Source organism: Pseudocercospora fijiensis (assembly GCF_000340215.1).
Source record: "Pseudocercospora fijiensis CIRAD86 unplaced genomic scaffold MYCFIscaffold_7, whole genome shotgun sequence".
Classification (NCBI taxonomy): Eukaryota; Fungi; Ascomycota; class Dothideomycetes; order Mycosphaerellales; family Mycosphaerellaceae; genus Pseudocercospora; species Pseudocercospora fijiensis.
The window spans coordinates 894858-914178 of NW_006921538.1; the positions used below are offsets into that span (position 1 = coordinate 894858).

General features: G+C 50.8%; 11 protein-coding genes across 11 annotated transcripts; 4 read left to right on the top strand and 7 right to left on the bottom strand.

The window, feature by feature from the left end:
• Window positions 1-758: 758 nt before the first annotated feature.
• On the top strand, window positions 759-1607 carry MYCFIDRAFT_77793 (uncharacterized protein; the record flags this gene model as incomplete). Its single annotated transcript, XM_007930709.1, has 3 exons — window positions 759-1220; window positions 1359-1391; window positions 1443-1607. 3 exons carry the CDS (start codon window positions 759-761, stop codon window positions 1605-1607), a joined length of 660 nt encoding a protein of 219 aa, XP_007928900.1.
• Window positions 1574-2237, bottom strand: MYCFIDRAFT_211934 (uncharacterized protein). Its single transcript, XM_007930886.1, has one exon. The coding sequence runs from the start codon at window positions 2174-2176 to the stop codon at window positions 1724-1726; it is 453 nt and encodes a 150-aa protein (XP_007929077.1). The 5' UTR covers window positions 2177-2237; the 3' UTR covers window positions 1574-1723.
• A 1744-nt stretch (window positions 2238-3981) lies between these two features.
• On the bottom strand, window positions 3982-6585 carry MYCFIDRAFT_176992 (uncharacterized protein; the record flags this gene model as incomplete). The annotated part of the gene is made up of 19 exons (XM_007930887.1): window positions 3982-4030; window positions 4056-4526; window positions 4557-4616; window positions 4653-4684; window positions 4727-4870; window positions 4898-5052; window positions 5083-5094; window positions 5130-5328; window positions 5364-5417; window positions 5473-5483; window positions 5513-5742; window positions 5780-5859; window positions 5888-5971; window positions 6016-6055; window positions 6080-6194; window positions 6240-6315; window positions 6345-6396; window positions 6448-6531; window positions 6575-6585. The coding sequence occupies 19 exons, from the start codon at window positions 6583-6585 to the stop codon at window positions 3982-3984; spliced, it is 1959 nt and encodes a 652-aa protein (XP_007929078.1).
• Window positions 6586-6606: 21 nt separating this feature from the next.
• MYCFIDRAFT_141872 (uncharacterized protein) lies at window positions 6607-9111 on the top strand (the record flags this gene model as incomplete). Its single annotated transcript, XM_007930888.1, has 5 exons — window positions 6607-7590; window positions 7643-7867; window positions 7974-8028; window positions 8095-8749; window positions 8868-9111. The coding sequence occupies 5 exons, from the start codon at window positions 6607-6609 to the stop codon at window positions 9109-9111; spliced, it is 2163 nt and encodes a 720-aa protein (XP_007929079.1).
• A 25-nt stretch (window positions 9112-9136) lies between these two features.
• On the bottom strand, window positions 9137-9562 carry MYCFIDRAFT_176994 (uncharacterized protein; the record flags this gene model as incomplete). The annotated part of the gene is made up of 3 exons (XM_007930889.1): window positions 9137-9327; window positions 9363-9495; window positions 9536-9562. 3 exons carry the CDS (start codon window positions 9560-9562, stop codon window positions 9137-9139), a joined length of 351 nt encoding a protein of 116 aa, XP_007929080.1.
• Window positions 9563-9594: 32 nt separating this feature from the next.
• MYCFIDRAFT_176995 (uncharacterized protein) lies at window positions 9595-11193 on the bottom strand (the record flags this gene model as incomplete). Its single annotated transcript, XM_007930890.1, has 1 exon — window positions 9595-11193. One exon carries the CDS (start codon window positions 11191-11193, stop codon window positions 9595-9597), a length of 1599 nt encoding a protein of 532 aa, XP_007929081.1.
• Window positions 11194-11488: 295 nt separating this feature from the next.
• On the top strand, window positions 11489-13312 carry MYCFIDRAFT_155830 (uncharacterized protein; the record flags this gene model as incomplete). The annotated part of the gene is made up of 1 exon (XM_007930891.1): window positions 11489-13312. The coding sequence occupies one exon, from the start codon at window positions 11489-11491 to the stop codon at window positions 13259-13261; it is 1773 nt and encodes a 590-aa protein (XP_007929082.1). The 3' UTR covers window positions 13262-13312.
• A 149-nt stretch (window positions 13313-13461) lies between these two features.
• Window positions 13462-14735, bottom strand: MYCFIDRAFT_211935 (uncharacterized protein). The gene has a single exon (XM_007930892.1). It carries the CDS (start codon window positions 14447-14449, stop codon window positions 13619-13621), a length of 831 nt encoding a protein of 276 aa, XP_007929083.1. The 5' UTR covers window positions 14450-14735; the 3' UTR covers window positions 13462-13618.
• Window positions 14736-15208: 473 nt separating this feature from the next.
• On the bottom strand, window positions 15209-15752 carry MYCFIDRAFT_198351 (uncharacterized protein; the record flags this gene model as incomplete). Its single annotated transcript, XM_007930893.1, has 2 exons — window positions 15209-15508; window positions 15567-15752. 2 exons carry the CDS (start codon window positions 15750-15752, stop codon window positions 15209-15211), a joined length of 486 nt encoding a protein of 161 aa, XP_007929084.1.
• A 324-nt stretch (window positions 15753-16076) lies between these two features.
• Window positions 16077-16545, top strand: MYCFIDRAFT_198352 (uncharacterized protein; the record flags this gene model as incomplete). The annotated part of the gene is made up of 2 exons (XM_007930894.1): window positions 16077-16199; window positions 16255-16545. The coding sequence occupies 2 exons, from the start codon at window positions 16077-16079 to the stop codon at window positions 16543-16545; spliced, it is 414 nt and encodes a 137-aa protein (XP_007929085.1).
• Window positions 16546-18047: 1502 nt separating this feature from the next.
• Window positions 18048-19067, bottom strand: MYCFIDRAFT_31463 (uncharacterized protein; the record flags this gene model as incomplete). Its single annotated transcript, XM_007930592.1, has 2 exons — window positions 18048-18433; window positions 18482-19067. The coding sequence occupies 2 exons, from the start codon at window positions 19065-19067 to the stop codon at window positions 18048-18050; spliced, it is 972 nt and encodes a 323-aa protein (XP_007928783.1).
• Window positions 19068-19321: the final 254 nt, after the last annotated feature.

A 19321-nucleotide genomic window follows, 5' to 3' on the forward strand; every position in this document is an offset into this window, starting at 1 on the left:
ACAAAGAAACGCAGCTTACCGCTTACCTTTAGGCTTTATTAACCTCGAAATCCTCCCCTTATAACAACTACCTAACGGCCGAGTAATAGCGACGACAACTAAAGAGGACCGCGAGATTACCTTTATCGAGACCTTAAACGACTATAACCGAAATTTTAAAAAACGAGTCCTTCGAAAAGTCGATCGAAGACTTCTACCGATACTAGGAGCTTTATATTGCATTGCACTCGTAGACCGGAACAACATTTTAGTAGCGAGAATCTTAGGTTTAGACGAGGATCTTGCGTTAAATATTAGGAATCGCGCGAGTATAGCTTTGCTAGTGTTTTTTTATAGGGTATATATTGTTCGAGACTCCTAGTAAGTAGAATAGCGATTTTATAATTTCTAGGTCTAAGACGTATTGATTTTTTAAGACTTATAGGTAATATCGTAATTCGAAGAGTTAGGCCTACGGAATAGCTTTCTATAATAGTACTTGCTTATAGAGCGTTAGTTTAGGAATTAGGTTTCTATAAACTTAGGTAGAACTAGCTATCCTTCGCGCTATCCTTAGGGTCCTAGAAGCGGGCTATTATCCTAGATATATATATCTAATTGCGAGCTAGTCTAAGCGATACGAGCTTCAGAAGCGCTTGTCGTTGTTCTTCGTAACTGCAACCCCGGTCTCCGGATTTGCGAATATATTTGCTCTCGGACTGGTCCAGATCTCGCGGGTTACTAGCTACGATGTATATCATCGAGGGGGGGGTATTACTATGGCTATAGCAATTTTGGCATACTTCGTTGTCGTCGACTTTCCGAACTCGCATCGCAATGAATTCCTTTCGGCAGAAGAGAAAGCGTTCGTGGTTGCTCGGTTGGCGAATGATCGTGGCAGCGATGAACATGCCGAGAAGACAACTTGGAGAGTTGTGCGGACTACAGCACTGGATTGGAGGCTATGGTCGTTCAGCTTCATGTACTTTGCCGGCGCTGCAGGAATCTATGCATTCGGGCTATTCTTGCCAATCAATCATTTTGCGAAATGGCCTGGGGTTCTCGAGAGAGCTGTCATTCTTGCTCGCAGCATTTCCTCCGGTATTCGCAGCACTGGAGGTCATGGTCCTTTCCGGGTGGTCGGACAAGATCCGGAAACGAGGAGTATTCGTGATTGGACAGGGACTTCTGGGGATATTCGGGTTGTGTCTGACAGCATTCCTGAACAATTCGGTGGGAAGGTATATTGGGACGTTTCTGGGACATGCAGGCGCTGTTGGACTGGTAGTCGGATCCTTGGCATGGTTGGCAAACAATGTTCGGAGCGATGGCAAAAGATCAGTGGCATCTGCTATTGCGATCATGATGTCTGGAATTAGTGGGATTTATCATCGCTTGTGTTTCGACAGCAGGTAAGTCGAAGTCATAGAGTGAATGGGAATGCATTGCTGACGATATCGTAGGATGCGCCGGACTATTTCCCAGGAATATATGCAGTGATAGCAGTCAACGTACTTGGAGTCTCGCTCGCGGCTGTGACAGTGATCGTACTTAAGCTGGAGAACAGAAAAGCCGATCGCGGCGAAAAGGTGCTGGAAGGTTTAACAGAGTTCAGATATACTCTTTAGGCAGTCAAGATCAGCCAAAGATATTTAAAGTTGTGACAATGAAGCTCCTTTCACCAGCCGGGAAAAGAGCGAAGCATTCTGCGTCCAACGATCGCTTGTTGATCGTCGGTCAAAGCTCACTGTTGACAGTATCGCGCTCTAGAGTTCTTACCTCCATTGGTGTAAGCCCACTCACCAATACCTTCGTCATCCGAGGTGAACCAGAACCAGCTGTACCCATCGTCGAAGGGATCACCATAATAAAATCCCACAGAATCACAGCTGTGAGATAGCCTCGTGATTGTTAGAGTTCTAGGCAAGTCGCCTCTGAAGTCGATGGACTGAGCAAACCAGAAGTCCTGAGGTTGACTGGTGCTAGTCAGATGAACCTTTGTCCCATTGCGATGCACGAAAATGTCCACGGAAACCTTTTCCCAGGATTCGCCTGTGGTGTTGAGGTCAACGTGGAACTGCTCGATGTCCCGAGTTTCCCCGTCGAGTCGATGGGTGTTCATCCTCGTCGCATCGTACGGCCACTCAAGTCTACCGACAAAGTGTGCTTGCGGTCCCACTTGGACGAGGTTAGTCATATGGAATTGACGACCATCCTTTTGACAATTATTGAACGGCGCGAAACGGTATGTGAGACTCCTATTAGATTTGTTAGTGGAGTTGATGATTGGTCTTGCTGCCACTCACTGTTTAATGTCCTGAAATTGGACAACATCTTCTGCAAATGGAGAGCGCCAGCTCTCGTCCATATGGTCATGTGTACCCGACACCGCCATACCTCTCATATCCGGCAAATTGTGGATGTCGTCCACCACCCAAAGATACCAGTCGCCATTGTCCTCATTGTTGCTGCGCAGGACTTCGTTCACGGTCTGCAGTGGATGGATAAGCTTGCTTAGTAATCAGACTTGGCGGTTGCGGTTGCACTTCGCACCACTCACACTTGCTGGAACATCATCCATCACAAACAATGCATATATGTCCATCCGCGTATCATCATCATACCATTCGCCGCGCCATTCGGACTCTTCTGCCTCGCCCTCTGCCATCCTGGATTCGGTGCGAAATGCTGGAAGCCGCTTGGATTTCGCCCTCTGGTCGCTGCCCTCGCCCACGGCCGCAAGCGAAGTGGAACGGTTGAAATGAAGATGCAGATGTGCGGCGTAGTTTTATTATTCTCGGAAGGACTGCCCAAACGCCCAATATGCTAGAAAAGAGCCGGGAAGTTGGTGGAACGAAGCCAGCGCAAGCGCGCGCCTACCCCTACGCCTTGTTCACTCGGCTTGCCAAGCACAAGCACCTGCCTGCCTTCCTCTTTCACATCCATACACGACTTCACAGTTCGCATGTGCGCGTGCCAAACTAAATTGGTACGGAGGGGGCACAGCAGCGAGGCGCCCGAGTTGAGTTTGGGGCTGGAACTGGAGATCAGTCCAATTCAGCTTATGCGAAGAGTGCAGAAATGGCCTTCGTGTCTGGGGCAGCAAAAGCCATGCGGAGGACGACATGCTTGCGCTGGTATATTGCAGACTGAAGTAAGTCAAATGCTTCATTTGGTGTCCGTTGCTCGCCAAAAATGCTACTCCTACTTTCATTTCTCACTCTCAACTGCCATTCAACGTCCGGCTCTGCCATACCAAGCAGACCCATTAGCATACCCGCTACATCGAGCAGTTCCACATCTTCAAGCTCTTCAACAACAGCAACAACAAGCACATCATCAACGCCGAGCATCATATCAACCTCAACTACCTCAACCGCACCAAGATCGACATCGGCCCCACCACAAGAAACCTCAACCCAACCGCCCGCAGCACCCTCAACATCTATCACGCCCCTCACAGTCCAACCCCCAACCTGCCACAACGAAGCCGACTTCCCGGGCCACGCCGACATCAGCAAAAGCGACGTAAAACACACATCCTCAACCTTCTGCAACATGTTCGGTCACATACTCTTGAACAATTCCTCTAAACCCTGTTCCGGACTCTTTTACAGCGATGACGACATCTCATGCGGTTATGAAGTGAGTTGGACGAAGGATTGTACTACTACTGTAGAGATCCAGGGACTTGCGGAACCTTTGGGGAAGGATGGGGTGAGGTGTAAAGAGATTATGCTTGAGGCTTACAATAAGTGTGATAATGGGGGTGTTGGGGGAGGGATTGGGGTGGGATGTTTGGGGTTTGATTTTACCGGGGGAAAGTAGGGGGATGGGATTGGAGGATTGGGAAGAAGGGGAAAGGAAATAGAACTTTTGTTTTTCTCTCTCTCGAAACATAATTAATTCATCGCGAAAAAAACACACACTAAGTAAATCAAATCAATCTCGACATCACAGCCCTGGCATTTCTCTCGTCTCGACATTATATAAACGATCGTGTCAAATCAAATCCAAATCCAAATCCAAAACTATCCCCATCTTGGTTTTTCTTTTCCTTTTCCACATTTCCCTACTTAAAGCGCCCCCAAAAGCGAATCAAGAGTATCCTGCAACCCATCAATAGAGTCTTGAATAGTGCCGACAGCGTCACCAGTAGCTGTCTGCAAAGTCGCCTCGAGACTGGAGATTGTCGCGGTGATGGAGGCGATGATGCCGGAGACTTGGCGAGCTGGGATATATATATTTTAGTACAAACTTGAGTGTTGGATGAGGAGTGAGTGGGTGGGGAAAGTTTTTTACCTTCGAGTGTCTTTGGGACGGCGGCGGCGTTGAGGGCGGTCAGGCCCATGAGGGAGATGATGAGGGTGGTGAACTGCATTTTGTTGGTTGTTTGGGTTGAGGGGGTTGGGAAGATTGATTTTTCTGGGTTGATGATGAGGTGTTGTTGTTGTTTGATGATTTTTTGTTCATGTAGGACTGTGACGGTCCTTATATACCCTTTCTCGCTCGCATGAAGGGCTGGGAGATCATGATGCTTTCTTGGGCTGAGTTGATGGATACCGCTGTGATGTCACGTCATCTGAACATCTTGGTCGTGGTTGGTATGCGTTTTCAATGGCTGAAGGAATGGAGAGCTAAGTGGTTTCAGATATAGAGGTATTTTTGCCGACCGGATAGGATGTGGTTCAGGTCGAATGGGATGCTGAAGCGAGGAAGTGTCTCAGTTGGGAGCATGTGGGTAGACGTTGGAATCGTGTAGGTAGACCTTGGACGCGTGTATGTAGACTTTGAAAGGGTTTAGACGAGATGGAATTTCTCCATATGTTGTGCTAGGCACGTGGTCGTCGCGGGCTTCGCTTGCGATGAGTGAATCTGGGTGCGCACGGACCTACCAAAAAGGACTGGTGAAGATCACATGCATGCTTAGCTGTACAAAGTCTATCCTAGCCTCCAATTGGAAGTGCAGTTCTGAAACGAGAACACGCGCTGATCGCTGTCTGGCGAGATCGTTGCGTAGATCTACCAAGATTGCGGGGATATAATGTTTGGTAGAGCGGGCAGTTGACAGAACTTTGCATGTGCTTGGTACAGGTCAGACACTGTCGCAGAGAGCTACGCGAAAACGTTCTCGGGGAACTTCCCTTTACAGAATCTCTGCTGCTTCCATTCTGACGCGCGTGAGAATGGTGTCCAGCGTTTTGAAGCGTATGGCATCCACTTGACGTGCAGGCCTGCTATGAGTGATGCTGTGTCCGAAGTTATTCCAGGATGAGCGTCACCAAGTTGTGTGTCGCAGCATGAGCGGAATGCGCGATAATGAGGGACACACTTTCCGTAGGGGGAAAGCTCTCTTCAAGCCCTAATTGACCGACGTAAAGAACTATCGCCATGGAGTGTGCGGATCTTTGCCCTGCCATGGACGGGACTTCGCTAATCTGAAGTGTATCTTCGCTCATCGTAGAAGAGCTCGCGTATCTTTGCATGGCGCACCGCATGGCCGGCTGTCAGATCGCATTATGCTTAGCGCAACGTAGATCAATCGTCCAACGTGGCAAAAGCATATTCTGGCAAGGCTGAGACAGACGTGGGAGTGGAGCAGATGTTTCAGAAGAGGCGGCCGTTTCTGCCGAGGAACGTGTGCGAACGCCCATCGCTACCAGACTTTGTTGATCGATCGCACAGCCCCAGTTTCGCCGAGAAAGCAGCACTATTGTGTTGAAGGCCAGGATAGATGGGAATGCACTTGCATCGGAGCAGCTTCTGAAGACAAAGCACATTCGCGTAGAGTGCCATGGACGCGAGTGGAGTAGGATCGCTAGCGTGCTGACACGATGAATCTAGAGAAGGCCAGAGCAGCGGAGGAAGAACGATCGATAGCTACAGATGGTGCTTAAGGCCTTCTGACGTCTCGTACAGAATGAGTGTTGCCGCCTGGACCACTCCAATGTGGATGCTCAAGCCTGTTGTTGGTTCTTGTCGATTTGCGCTGCTCTCTTTGATGGAGATGGGCCTTCTCGATAGCTGTTCTTTGACTAGAGCCGAGTGCAAGAGTGCGCATGCAACGGGTCTTAACCTGGCGCCTGCAAGGTTGCTGCACCCCGCCGGAGATGTTGTGGGATTAGTAGATATCTCTGATGGCTGCGCAGGGAGCAGTCCATAAGGACACCGTAGAAGTATGGTAAGATGGCCGAAGTCGAAGACCTGTCGTAAGTCTGCAGGCCAATGTCAAGACCTTCCAAGGCGGAGCATATTGTGACATGCTTCCATATGCTGGCTAGCTGGGAAGACAGTAGCAGCATTTTCAGTGATATAGGGTAGAATGGCGAGGCTATGCTTGCTCGTCCATCACATGCAGCCCTCACTTCGTGCTCATTCATTATGAGGCTGGCGCTTGGAGCCTCAGCCTGCTGCGCTCTGATGTCTCAGGCTGTCATATTGTTCGTAGCCTTGCTTCCGCGACATCACTTCAGTGCGCCGTCGTTGTTTCCCGCACCTTCCTCAGTTTGCTTCACCGGTGAGGTGAAAGCGGGCCGCAGCGGCTTTCCGCGTCTCTTCAGATATTTGAACACAAACACCACTTCAATTTCAACACGCCACCTCCATCGCCCTCACCTCACCTGAGCCATGGCGACCGACCACTATGGGCTCGGAGAGCCACGCATGCTGGAGAAGATTGACAAGCTCTTTGCATGTGGCGTCGGGGAGCTGGTCGACCTTCCACAGATTGTTGTTGTTGGCGACCAGTCTTCAGGCAAAAGCAGCGTGCTCGAGGGTCTCATCAAGAAGCCACTGCCTCGCGACAGTGGCCTCTGCACGCGTTTCGCCACCCAGATCGTCTTCCGCCGCGCACCGGCTTCTAAAATAGACGTCTCGATCATTCCATCTCGAGACGCGAAGCCTGAGCATGCCAGTCGCGCCAGAGGCTGGGGCAAGGCCGTCGAGAAGCTCGACTCGAAGGCCTTCATCAAGATCATGGACGAGGTACACGAGGTGATGGGGCTCAAGGCTGACAACAGCGACACGGAGGACAGTGCGCCAAGTCCAGTCAAGCCGCCGACATTCTCAAACGACGTGCTGCGACTCGAAATTTCCGGACCAGATCAAGAGCACCTGAGCGTCATCGATGTCCCTGGCATCTTCAAGTCTACGACCGTCGGGCTCACCACTAAGACAGACATCGACCTTGTTCGGAACATGGTAAAGAACTATATGGACAATCCACGCTCCGTCATGCTCGCAGTCATCCCAGCCAATGTAGACGTCGCAACGCAGGAAATTCTCGAATTGGCTAATGACGCCGACCCGCATGGAGACCGCACTCTAGGTGTACTCACGAAGCCGGATCTGGTTGACAAGGGCGCTGAACCGCGCGTGATCGACCTCGTCGATGGTCGCGCGCGTCCTATGAAGCTCGGATGGCACATCATCAGGAACCCAGGTCAAATGGAAATGGCAGATACGGGTCTAGATCGCGGCGCCTTGGAGGCAAATTTTTTCCGCTCACAAGCTCCATGGAACACCATCGAGAAGGATAAGGTTGGCATTGATGCCTTGCGCGTGCGACTCAAGGATGTATTGTCGTCGCTGGTCAAGCGAGAGTTCCCCAAGGTGCGTAGCGATCCATCTTTCGTGGAAGCTGTTGCTAATCTGAGCGCTTTAGGTGAGGACCGAGATCAAGAACAGGCTCGAAAACCGGAACGCGCGACTGGAGACTCTTGGCCCAGAGCGCTCCGATTCCAGCGACCAGCGGGCCTTCCTGACGAAACTCGCAACGCGGTTCCAGCGCCTTGTTTCTCTAGCTCTGTCAGCGAATCACGGTGCCGACAATGCCTTCAGCACGAGACCACAACTACGCATCGCGCCTGCCGCGATGGCTAGAATGAAGGTGAGGTGGCCGTATTCCTCCGCTGCAGCGCTGGACTCGTGCAGTCAAGCCAAAGAGTGCCAAATAGCCAGTGCTGTTTGGGGCGACATGCTGACCGTCTTCGTAGCTGTTTTCCGACGAAATGGCGGAAAATGGTCATACTTATGCCTTCCTCGACCACAGTGGGAAAGAACAACGCCCCATCGCGGTTGCCACCGGCGCCAAGCCGCAGAAAGCCAGTGAGCCAGCGTTCGGTACCACGTCGCCCTTCAACAATACCCTCGCAAATGTCGGCAGAGGCCCTCAGCAACAAGGCTTCCCCAACCGGAAGATTGTCAATGAGTCCGTGGAACTGGTGGACATATTGCAAGCGGCGTCGCATATCGCCTATCCAGAGAAGGGCGGCATCAAGGGCTGGCTGACGTACGTCTTCAAGAACAATCGAGGATTCGAGCTTGGCACGTTCAATACCACAATTTTGGCCACCGTCATGAAGAAGCAATCATCGAAATGGGCCGAAATGAGCCTGGCCTACGTGAGCGACATCATCGTCATGGTACACAATTTCATCGTGGCCGCTCTGGAAGCCGAGTGTGGCGACGTCAATGTTCGCGAAGCCCTGATGCAGATCCTGCTCGATGAGTTGTTGAAGCGCTACCAGAAGTCGCTCGATGCCGCCAAATTTCTGCTCGAAGTCGAGAGCACTGACACGCCCTTCACGCTCAATCACTATTTCAACGACAATCTGCAGAAGACACGACACGAAAAGGTCCACGCAGGTCTCAAGCGGAAGGCATTCGAGCTGGAAGGCACTCAGGTCGTGCGTGTGGACCAAGCTGCCGAGGTGAACGACATGAGTAACGACGAGCATGTTGTCCAAGAGATACATGATATCCTGAAGTCGTAAGTTTCCTCCAGCAAATGTCGACCTTGACCCCGCCAACCAAGCAAATCACGTCACAGACACGCGTGCTGTCTTGATCGCACAAGTTGGAGTCGAATGCTCACATGCCCCTCACAGGTACTACAAGGTCACCCGCAAGACCTTTGTCGACAACGTCTGCAAGCAGGCCACGAACCACTACCTCCTCACGAGCGATCAGTGCCCACTTGCCCTGTTCTCGCCTATCCTGGTAGGCCAGATGTCGGAGACCGACTTGGAGGAGATTGCTGGCGAGTTGCCTGAGGTGAAGCGCACCAGGGCCCAGCTGAAGAAGGAAATCACGAGCCTGGCACAGGCGGTCAAGATTCTTTCTCGTGCTTGATTGAGGATTCCACTCCGTTGCAAAATTATGGCGGAGCGATTGCATAGAATGTCCGGAGAAGTGTGTACGCGTGTTTGTAGCGTTTTCTGGGGTGCCGATACCTGAAGTGGCGTCTGATAGAATTGCATACTTGCTCTCCATCAACTTCAATTTCCATGACACCTGTCTCTTGCAGCATGTTCATACAGGGCCACAGACTCACGGAGTCGTCCTTCGCTCTTGTTCATTGAAGTGAACTAGAAATCGCTCACATCTCTCAATTCGCTCCATCTGGATCCTGCTTTGCGGTGTCCACGTCCAGTCCGGTACGGATTGTGCTAAAAGATGATTGAAGTTGGATATCCTCACGTTCTTACCCGTCACTCCATCTCCACGGAGATCCTCCTGCACACCCCCGATGGACCAGTGAAATTGCAATTTCCACCCTCATCTCAATCCCTCCACCCTGCATACCAGCGTACCGTTTTCAAAGCATCTTCCACTTCACCCCATCTCTTCCTCCACCAAATCCCTCCCATTAACCCCCTCCATCCCCTCCTCAGTATAAATCAACTTCCCAATCCTCCCTTTCCGTCCCCAATCGAAATGCTCCACACCCATATGCCTGACCGTACGATACGCGGCGAAGAAAAGTATCGTATCAAGCGTGCATGTAAGCGCGATAGAAAGTCCCAGACGACTGAGATATTTCCCCGCGTTTGAGAATGTTGTGGATGAGGGGGAACGGCAGAAGCTGGAGATTGGACCGCCGCCGAAGGGGAGGTAGAGGTGTGGGTTGTTTTTTGAAAAGAATTTTTTCGCTACGGATCTTGAGACTAGGGTTTCGAATGGGAGGCAGATTATGCGGGAGAAGAATTCGTCGAGGAATTCGGCTAGGAGTTGGGCGGGGAGGTGGGCGAGGGCTGTACTCCTGTGTATTGGCCATTTCGCGGTTCGGGGGGTTGGGATGACGGTGTCGTTTTCGTAGTCTTTTGCTCGGGTTGGTTTTCTTTCGCGTGTGATTACGTTCCAGCCTGTCCATTGCATGATGTGCTGGCGGAGAGTATAGCAGTAGTGCATGAGGCAGCCGAAAATGTCTAGACGTTTTGGTACGGGGACGTCGCGGACTTCTTCTGTGATTGGGGGGTAGCGGAAATCGGTTAGGAGGGAGAAGATGGGTATGTCGTAGTCTACGATGTCGTAATGGATCAGTTTGTGGAAGAGGAGGAGAACCGCTGGTGATGTGAGCGAGCTGAGGATCCCAAGGTTGGCGAGTGGTTTCCAGCCGAATTTGTGGAAGCTGTCTGGGTGCCAGGGAATGAATGTCGTCCAGGATGGAAAGAGTGGGAGGACCGGTGCGAGACCGAGTTGCTGGGCGCAGGCGTGGAATTCCATGGGGAGGAGAAAGATGTCGATTCCCAAGGCCAGGCTCTCGAAAAGGACATTGATGGCTGTGTACATATTCTGTCTGGTTTTGCGCGTGATACCTTTTCGTCGGAGAACTGCGTTCTGCATGGTTCCAGTCAGTTGCTCGCCGACCAGGAGCAGAGGTATTCTGACGCAGATGTGGGCAATGGTGTCGCCTAGAGCAGGAAAGCGAGTCGCCAGAGACCATTTCGTGCCGCCTCGCCACATGGCTGCCCATTCTGTGCTTAAGATCTCTGCCATGGTCCGAGAAGAGTCGTAGTAGCCAATCTGGATGCGCTGTCTGAAAGCATCGGTCCATAGATGGCTGAAGAACCTGACAGGGATGAAGACATATTCAAGAAGGTCGCCTCGCTCGTGCTCCTCATGCAAGAGTTCCTGACGATGCTTGTGAATGTATTTGAAGCGAAGTTCATTGACTTGATCCACATGGTCTTTCCTCTCGACTACGCCGACAAGAGCTAGCACTTCATTCTGAGCCTTTCGCATTTCTGCATTGAAGGCATCTATCTCAGGATTGACCTGTCTGCCCTTGCCATCGTACTGCTGGGTCGTGCCATCATCCTGTACAGTGGCAGAGTTTCCCCGAGACTCATTTGATCCTGTGGGCTCTTCCACGTCTGCTTCGAAGGCCGAGCGACCTAGGGCCAAACGCGTTAAAAATTGTCGTCGGCCCATGCCTAAGATAAGGTCATCTTGGCGCGATGACTGTCAGCATATAGGAAGAAGTAAGACCTTCTGAAGCGTCTCAGCTATGAGGTTCCTTAGCAGGAATGTTTGATCATGTTGGATGTGATAGTAGAAACGATGGAGGTCGCGTTCGTATAGGCTTCGGCACGAGAATTAGTCATCATGCGGCTCTGCGGGAGTCGGCGCGTCGGCATCTGCAAGAAAGTCTAACAATGCCAAAAGTTCGCGATGGCATTTCTCAAGCTTCCCGTCGAGAAAAGTTCGACTTCTGCACACTCGCAGTATGTCGTCGTTCTTCACCAAGCCCGCCTCTCAGGTAAAGCGGAAAAGGGCGACGAATGATGTTACAGCGCGGCCACAGAAAAGAGCAGCCACACAGTCAACGCGAAAAGCTCGCGACGAATCAATAAGTGGCAGTGATGACGAGGACGATGAGGGTCAGACTAGGGGAGGCGGCGAGGACTTTTTCGGGGACGAGAGCGAAGATGATGAGCTAGAAGGGTTAGAGCCGGCGGCGAGGAGAATCGCGCTGGCAGAAAGATATCTGAATTCCACCAGACAGCAAGTCATCGACGAAGCTGGATTCGATGCTGCAGAAATCGACAAGGAATTACTGGCGGAGCGTATGGGAGACAGGCTGAAAGAGGAGACGGCGGAGACAAGGGGCAAAATCTATCGCTGGATCTCCCAAGATTTTGACTGGTCAAAAGCTGGCCGAGCACAATTTCGACACCATCAGAAAGCCGTCACTGGCGTCGCAATAGCGGGGGACTATGCATACACTGTGGGCAATGATATGATTCTGGTCAAGTGGAGACTTCCTCCTGTCGATATTGAGCCGGGCAGGAGCAGGAAGCCGCAAAAGGTGGCCGTAAGCAGATCTTTTGGCAAGAGACGGGATGAGAAGGAAATGCACACAAAAGCGATTCGGTGTGTCGCAGCAAGTCAAGATGGAAAGTTTGTGGCGACTGGCGGGTTGGACAGGAAGCTGATCGTGTGGGATGCTGCGACATTAAAACCTTTGAAAGTGTTCAGCTACAACTCGCACCGAGATTCCGTGGAAAGTCTGGCATTTCGAAGAGGAACGAATCAGCTGTTCAGTGCAGGCCGGGACCGGAATGTGAAGATCTGGTCCTTGGATGAGCTCACATATGTTGATACCTTGTACGGACACCAGGATTCGGTCGTCGATGTCTCGGCCTTGGCGCAGGAAAAGTGCGTAACGGTGGGCTCGAGAGACAGGACTGCACGGTTGTGGAAAGTTGTTGAAGAGTCGCAACTTGTGTTTCGAGGTGGAGGTGCACCGAAGGCAAAATCAAAATCGGCTCCCAGCGATAGCGCCGTTGACCTCTGGGGCGATGACCCAGCGCACGAAGGCTCGCTGGATCGCATAGCTTGCCTGGACGACGAAAACTTTATCACTGGCTCGGACAACGGCTCGCTCTCGCTTTGGAATATACACAAGAAGAAGCCAGTATTTACATACCCACTCGCTCACGGCATCGACCCTCCTTTACCTCTGACAAAGCTAAGTGCGGAAGAAGAGCCGCCTGAAGATGCGAGGAACAAGCCCACGCCAAGATGGATCACAGCATTGCGAGCGATACCCTTCTCGGACATTTTCGTGACGGGAAGCTGGGACGGATATATCAGAGTGTGGAAGATCACATCCGACAAGCGAAGAATCGAGTCTTTAGGTCGATTGGGTCGCATCGACAGCTCCGTGGACAATCTGCTTGACGAATTTGGAGTCAGTGCGGGATCGCTCACGAACAGTGCTCTACAAGACATCACAGATGCAACGCAGAAGCACGGCTTGGTCGAAGGCGTCATCAACGATCTGGCTATAGAGGATCGTGGCGAAAGAGCAAAGGACGGCATCATCGTCATCGCAGCCGTTGGCAAAGAGCACAGGCTTGGCAGATGGAGGGAATTTGAAGATGGAAAGAACTATTCCGTCATCTTTGAAGTCCCACGGAAAGTGCTTGAGAAGGAACAGGAGGACTCATCTTCGGACGCAGCTTTCCATAGCGCGAAGGAAGATGTTGATAGCTAAAACAGTTGGCCGCGCATCTACACAACCGGCAGTATCAAGTGGTGTATGTCGTTTTCGAATCTCTTCTGGTCCACTTCGGTATCACCACGCCCCACCTTTTCGAGAATGGCAATCGTTGTCTGAGTGAATGATCGGTCACCTGATACATCTTCGTAGTCGCCATGTGTGCCTATGAATGGTATTGAGGTGAAAGCGCTTCACTTGGGCAACACCTAACTCCTGCAAGATACATTGATCAGTATATTTGCGAGGTTCGAGACCAACTAAATAGTTACGATACGCCAATTGACCGCGTCCAGATAATTCAAGACGCCGATCGAAGGCATGGCTGAGACTTGCTCCAGAAATCGATCACGATCACAGTTTCCCACCCTTCCTCGGCTGCGGCCAACTAAACCTGATATTATCATCCTCCAAACCCTTCTGCACAATTCCAATCCCACCATTCTTGATCAAAAACTCCAATCGATGATCTCTATATTCCCTCTTCCTACCACTACCCTTCTTCCAAGCCTCAGGCCCCATGGCTGCCATTTTCGGAGCAGCTTCAGCAACCTCATCCCAAGTCTGCTTGATCGCCGGGACCTCAGCACATCGCTTCCACCAAGCGTGCAAAGCAGAACCCGGAGCTGGCCCATCTCCGTTAATAACGGAACGATTCAAGATCGGAGCCACCGCGAAATCCGCATACCCAACCTTCTCACCAGAGAAGAAAGCTTTCGAGCCCAATTTCGTCGCCAACCACTCCTGAATCTGCTGAATCTGCTCCCTAGCTGCAGCTTTCAATCGCTCAGCTTCAGCCCCTTCAGCACGTTTAAACCACCCAATCTCCCCCAACGCCCAATTGATCGCTTCATAATGCGTATCAAGCATTTCTTCAATCATCCGAGCTTCCGCTTTTGCCTTTGCATCATTTCCTCCTTCCGGAAACAGGGATGGGGTATCAGGATATGCGTCTTCAAGATACATGAGAATGACGGTGGAATCAAAAATTTTGAAATCGCCATCGATCAAAGCTGGGACTTCCATTCGAGGATTTGCGGATTTGAAGGCGGTGTTTGGATTTCCTGCTCCGAGGTTCTCGGGCGTTTCTTTTTTGAATGCTAGGCCTTTGTGGCGAAGTGCCATTCGCACTTTCTGGGCGTAGGATGACATGGGATGGTCGTAGAGGAAGAGTTTGGAAGACATCTTGATTGTTTGGTACTGCAACGAGTCTCTGGGATAATGCTGATAACTTGGGGGATATTCGCTCTTCACTTTCTCCGGGGATTGATATAGACCAGTCTGTGCTGTATCTAGTAGTTCCTGGACCACCCGCGCCGAATGCGAGATATATATGCGAGTGCGATTTTCGGAGCTTCCGTCGGTGGTATGCGTTATATACAGCCGCTATGCTTAGCAATGCTAGCTGATGTGAGTCCAATTCTTCTTCGATGGCATTCACCTAATTACGATCAAAACTTGTAGGTCTTCGTTGAAAGACCTACAAGAGATGGAGTGGCACTACCTTCCGAGGTAAAGCGAGTCTGGCGCTTGATGTCAGCGCCCCACCCCATTCCAGTGCACTGACATGATTGGTGGATATTGAAGTGAGAGATGCCAAAGTCTCATGCCTACTGTACTAAGGATGGATAGAATATTTATGGAACAATCGATCGCGCAGTTACTTCAAGAGTACATCGAGCTTCCTAAGCCCATATTTGGATTGACTGCCGCTTGCATTAGAACACGCCTATTGATGTCCCCTCAAGCCTCCATCTGACTTGGTCGGACACATTATGAGATTATTCCTGACACTTCACATCCGCTCTCGACTCTTTTACCAGCCTCACATTGCCCTGATTACCTCCAATACCTGAGCATCGGGAACAAAAAATCCCAATCCCATTCCAACGGCTTCCACAGCTCCATCTTAATCCCCTCTCCTACTCCTTACTGCGTCTCCACTCACTCCTTCGTCGCCAAATCCCTCTCAACTTTCCCCAGAACATTCCTCTTCGCCTCAATCTCATCATCCAAATCTACAATCACTTTGACAGGAACATGCGCCAGATAAATCCGACGCTGTTCTATCGACAAATCATCGAATTCTTTGAAACTCAGGAGACGACTTCGGTCAGTACGTATCTGCTCCTCTGGTTGTTGCTTATCGTCGAGTTTGCTGCGAAGGGCGTTGATGCGAGAGATTAGGTCACTGAGTCTTTTCTCGCGGTCTTGGGACATGCTGGAGAGGTGGAGGTGAAGAATCTGTACAGGATTGTTAATAAGAGTTCTGCGTTCTGGAGAATTTGGACTTTGGTCTTACGGAGAGGACTGTGTCGTCTTCTGGGATGTCTGATGTTCTCACTTTGATGTTGGATGGTGTGGATTGCTGGATTTTCTTGTCGATTGATTCGAAGATTGCTTCAACTTCGTCGGCATCCATGGGCGGCGGTTGAGGACGGTACATGCTGATGCTGATGGCTTGGAGTATGCAGATCGATTGATGCATGACGATTTTTCTTTTCAATTACTTTCGTCATCTTTGGTCTCCAAACAGCAAGCAAACTTATTGAGTGTGATGGCAAGCACTGGTGACCTGAAGAGCGTCTGGCACTCGGCGAAAGAGATTGAGCGGCTATTCTTCAGTCAGAAATCGTCTCTTTGATGTAGCGTGCTATTCCAGAATAGTTACTCTTGGACATCAATGGTACTTTGACCTTATTTGTTTGCCTTATACCGGCAGCAAACCCGCGACAGTGATACAAAAAGTCCATTTTCGATCATACCTCCCATCTCAATTCAACAGTAAGCCAAAGTCTGCATAGCAACGATCATGGCACCACCACAGATCCCAAAACTGGGAGCCATTTGGAACTCTCTCAACCAGAAGCTTGAGAATTCTCGACCCGGCGCCATCACAGTGACTGGATCCGACATCCCAGAAATTTTCGTCAAAGTAAGCAAGCTCACACCATTTCTCCGCTCCAAAACTTATCTGAGCAAATCTTTAGGACCTCGCACTCCATCTTCTCAACGAATTCGAAGAGACTGAAGAAAAGTTGAAGGAGGTCCACAAGAAACTTCAGGACTTTGGCAACTCTGATGTGCCGGTAGATTGGAGAGCTGAGGGGTTCGAGAACCTTGCTGGTATGGCTGTGTTGACTAATGACGAACTGAAGGTTTATCTTCTGGATGTGTTAGTGAAGAAAGTTGTGGAGATGAAGGCGGAACTTGGAGAGAAGGAGGGAGAGCTTGCTTATGAGGACTTGAAGCATGAGAGCTTGAAAAAATTGAGGAAGTAGGTGCGTAGGGTGGCTGATGTTGCTCGTCATAGTCGATTTGAAGCAGAACTGTTGTGGCCTTGTTCTCCAAAGTCGCCACGCTCGGCTTTGATTTCGTAGCTCAGTTGAGCAAATCTGACGATAGCACGAATGAAGTCATACATGTCGTCTCGAAAGGTTCTCCTATCGTGAGGTGTGCCAACCACCACGCCATAGTCCGGAAATCGGTGCCCAAGAGCGCTCCTGGCGTGGCTGTCCAGCTCCATGAATAATTGAAGTGCAGTCGGAGTCTGATCGTGTAGGCGATGTACTGTTTGGTTGACTGACTCGCTCACGAGATGCCATTCATGCGCACAGAGATTGCCATATGCAGTTTGCGATGGCCTCGTCCAAATTAAAGCTGCCAGTTTGTGGTTCATGAAGGCTTGATCGAAGGCGACATAGCTCCGAGCGTGGTAGTCTGGTTCTATGCAGCCGTGGACGATGTAGGTATTGACAATTTGCAATATCTCATTGGAGGAGTCGTTGCCTCCGAATGCCATCAGACCGACTTGTGCTCCACTCACTGGCTGACCAGTAATTCTGAAGTCTGCTGGATTTGATGCAGGTTCTCGATAAAGCTGTGCGCGGCACAGCGGACATGTGTTTGTGCGCTCCATCCATATTATCAACCCGAGAAGACAGAACGTGTGTCCGCATTCGGTGGTGGTCGGTGCTTGGGGATCGCCTTGGCAAATGGCGCAGTCAGATGCAGGAGAGGGAGGCCTGATGTCTGGTTCGAGGCTAGCGAGGAATTGATCTTTCGTTGGGAGTGTCATTGCGCCAGCGCAGTGATGACTTGACCGTATTACGAAGTAGAGAGGTATGGATGAGTGCTAGATGGCACGACAGTGTTAAGATGTTGGAAAGTTGCACTGAGCTTCCGTGTGAGCGTTGTTTCTGCAATCCAAGATCAGCTCGCATGGAAGAATATATACCATGAGGCTTGCAGCATGCGAGACACAATAGCCATATCTCAAAGACATGTTTGACTCAACCCCTTGGTAACAACTCAGTTCAAATCCATAGGAAACACCATCGGCTCAGACCTCGGACTTGACAATACAGATTCGTCGTCGTCTTCTCTTCTCTCTGGATACAATTGCTCACTCCCTGAGCTGTCTGACAGTGCGTCAGGATCCTCGAACAATGCATTGCGGCAGGATGGACATGTGTGGTGGCCCGTTGTCAGCCACCGCCTGAGACATCTGAAACAAAAGATGTGACCGCAACTCGTGGTGCACGCAATGATCGCGATATCTCGGCAGATTGGGCAATCGGGAATGTAATCTGGTCGAAGTCGAGCAAGGAATTCGTCTCTTGAGAGTAGTGTCATTGCCGCAAATAATCGTAGAAGTCCAGCGATAGAAGGGAAAGTCGAGCGGCTATATCTGTCAACAACATGTAGATACGAACGTATGGGATATGGAGCGAGATCGATCACATCTCACCTCGAGGTGCGATGACGAGATTTCCGATGCTACTCAGCCATGCATGACCAACGCCACGTGCAAAAATCCGTCTGGATAAGCTGCCGCTTTTCCCAGATCATCTATCTGGGCAGATAATGGTACCACGGCTCCATGCAGCACGGCACTCGCGTAGATGGGATTCCTCCGCGATGGAAAGATCGTGGGTAATATACCATGAAGAGCCGTACCAAGCGTTTGGGGTTTCTTATCCTCCTGCCTCAGAGGCACCAAAGACTGAACGACTCGCAGCTGACCAGCTTTGGGCTCCTCTTCGATCGTGTCGGTGGTGTCTTGATTCGCTGATGTGGGCAGATAGATCTTCACCGGGATGTGCCGAAGCTCGATTCCTGGTGGATTCAGCAGCTTGTTATTGACGACATTGAACATGTCACGGTTGTCTGTGTTCGTCAGTATCAGCACTCAAGGCAGGTTCGGAGCATGCATACGCTTCTGAACTGCAAGCCACAAGTTGTCGGAATCGTCTTTGCTCAAAGACATGACCGTCCTGGCTGTCCCATTTCTGACGTAGTCTGCTTCCTTGACAGCGTTGATGAATGTATCCTGCATCGCTCTCAAATCTGGATCAAGCTGTATAAGTTGCCCGTCTGGAACATCGGAATAGTGTACTGTCAATTTCCACGGAAGACACTCGACGCTCGCAGGTGCCTCAGCTTCCGGATTGGCAGACTTGCTGACCTCGGCTTTGCTCGATGCATCTAACGGGAATGGTTCCACCCCAGCAAAGAGGTCATATAATAGGCCTGCGGGTAGATGCCATTTCAGCGGAACATCCTCGAACGAGAGCCAAGCATCGTAAAAGCCAACTTCCGGATTGATCAGGTCCGGGACGAAATTGGCGTGTAGTCTCGGTAGCAGAAAGGCCAGATACGACAGTCGAGGATACTGCACGAAATAAGGCTCGCTTTTGTCATAAGTCCGACAATCTGATGCGGCCAGCCGAATCTCCAGCGGTATTGATCCGTTCCATATTCTGGACTGCAAGGCGGCTACGGCAGCTTGCGATGCAGGCATTACCGCAGCTTGAGGTATAGCAGCGTGCTGTGCGTGGAGATGGCAACTCGCATGTTGGTGGAGATGGAGATGCCAGTGCGATGAGACGAGGGCTGATTGCTGCTTAATTGAAGTTGACTGGAGGAGTGAAGTCGGCAGCAGCTGGACCATGACAACCATTTTTTCGGCAAGTCCAGCCGAGGCCTTCATCGAGCTCCAGCATGTGAGCGACTCCAGACCAACGACCAACCGAATATCCCAACTCGACCTTCTAC

Excerpts from the sequence above, each read along its gene's own strand:
- MYCFIDRAFT_211934 (XM_007930886.1), bottom strand. The coding sequence starts at position 2,176 with ATGACTAACCTCGTCCAAGTGGGACCGCAAGCACACTTTGTCGGTAGA.
- MYCFIDRAFT_211935 (XM_007930892.1), bottom strand. The coding sequence starts at position 14,449 with ATGTCTTCCAAACTCTTCCTCTACGACCATCCCATGTCATCCTACGCC.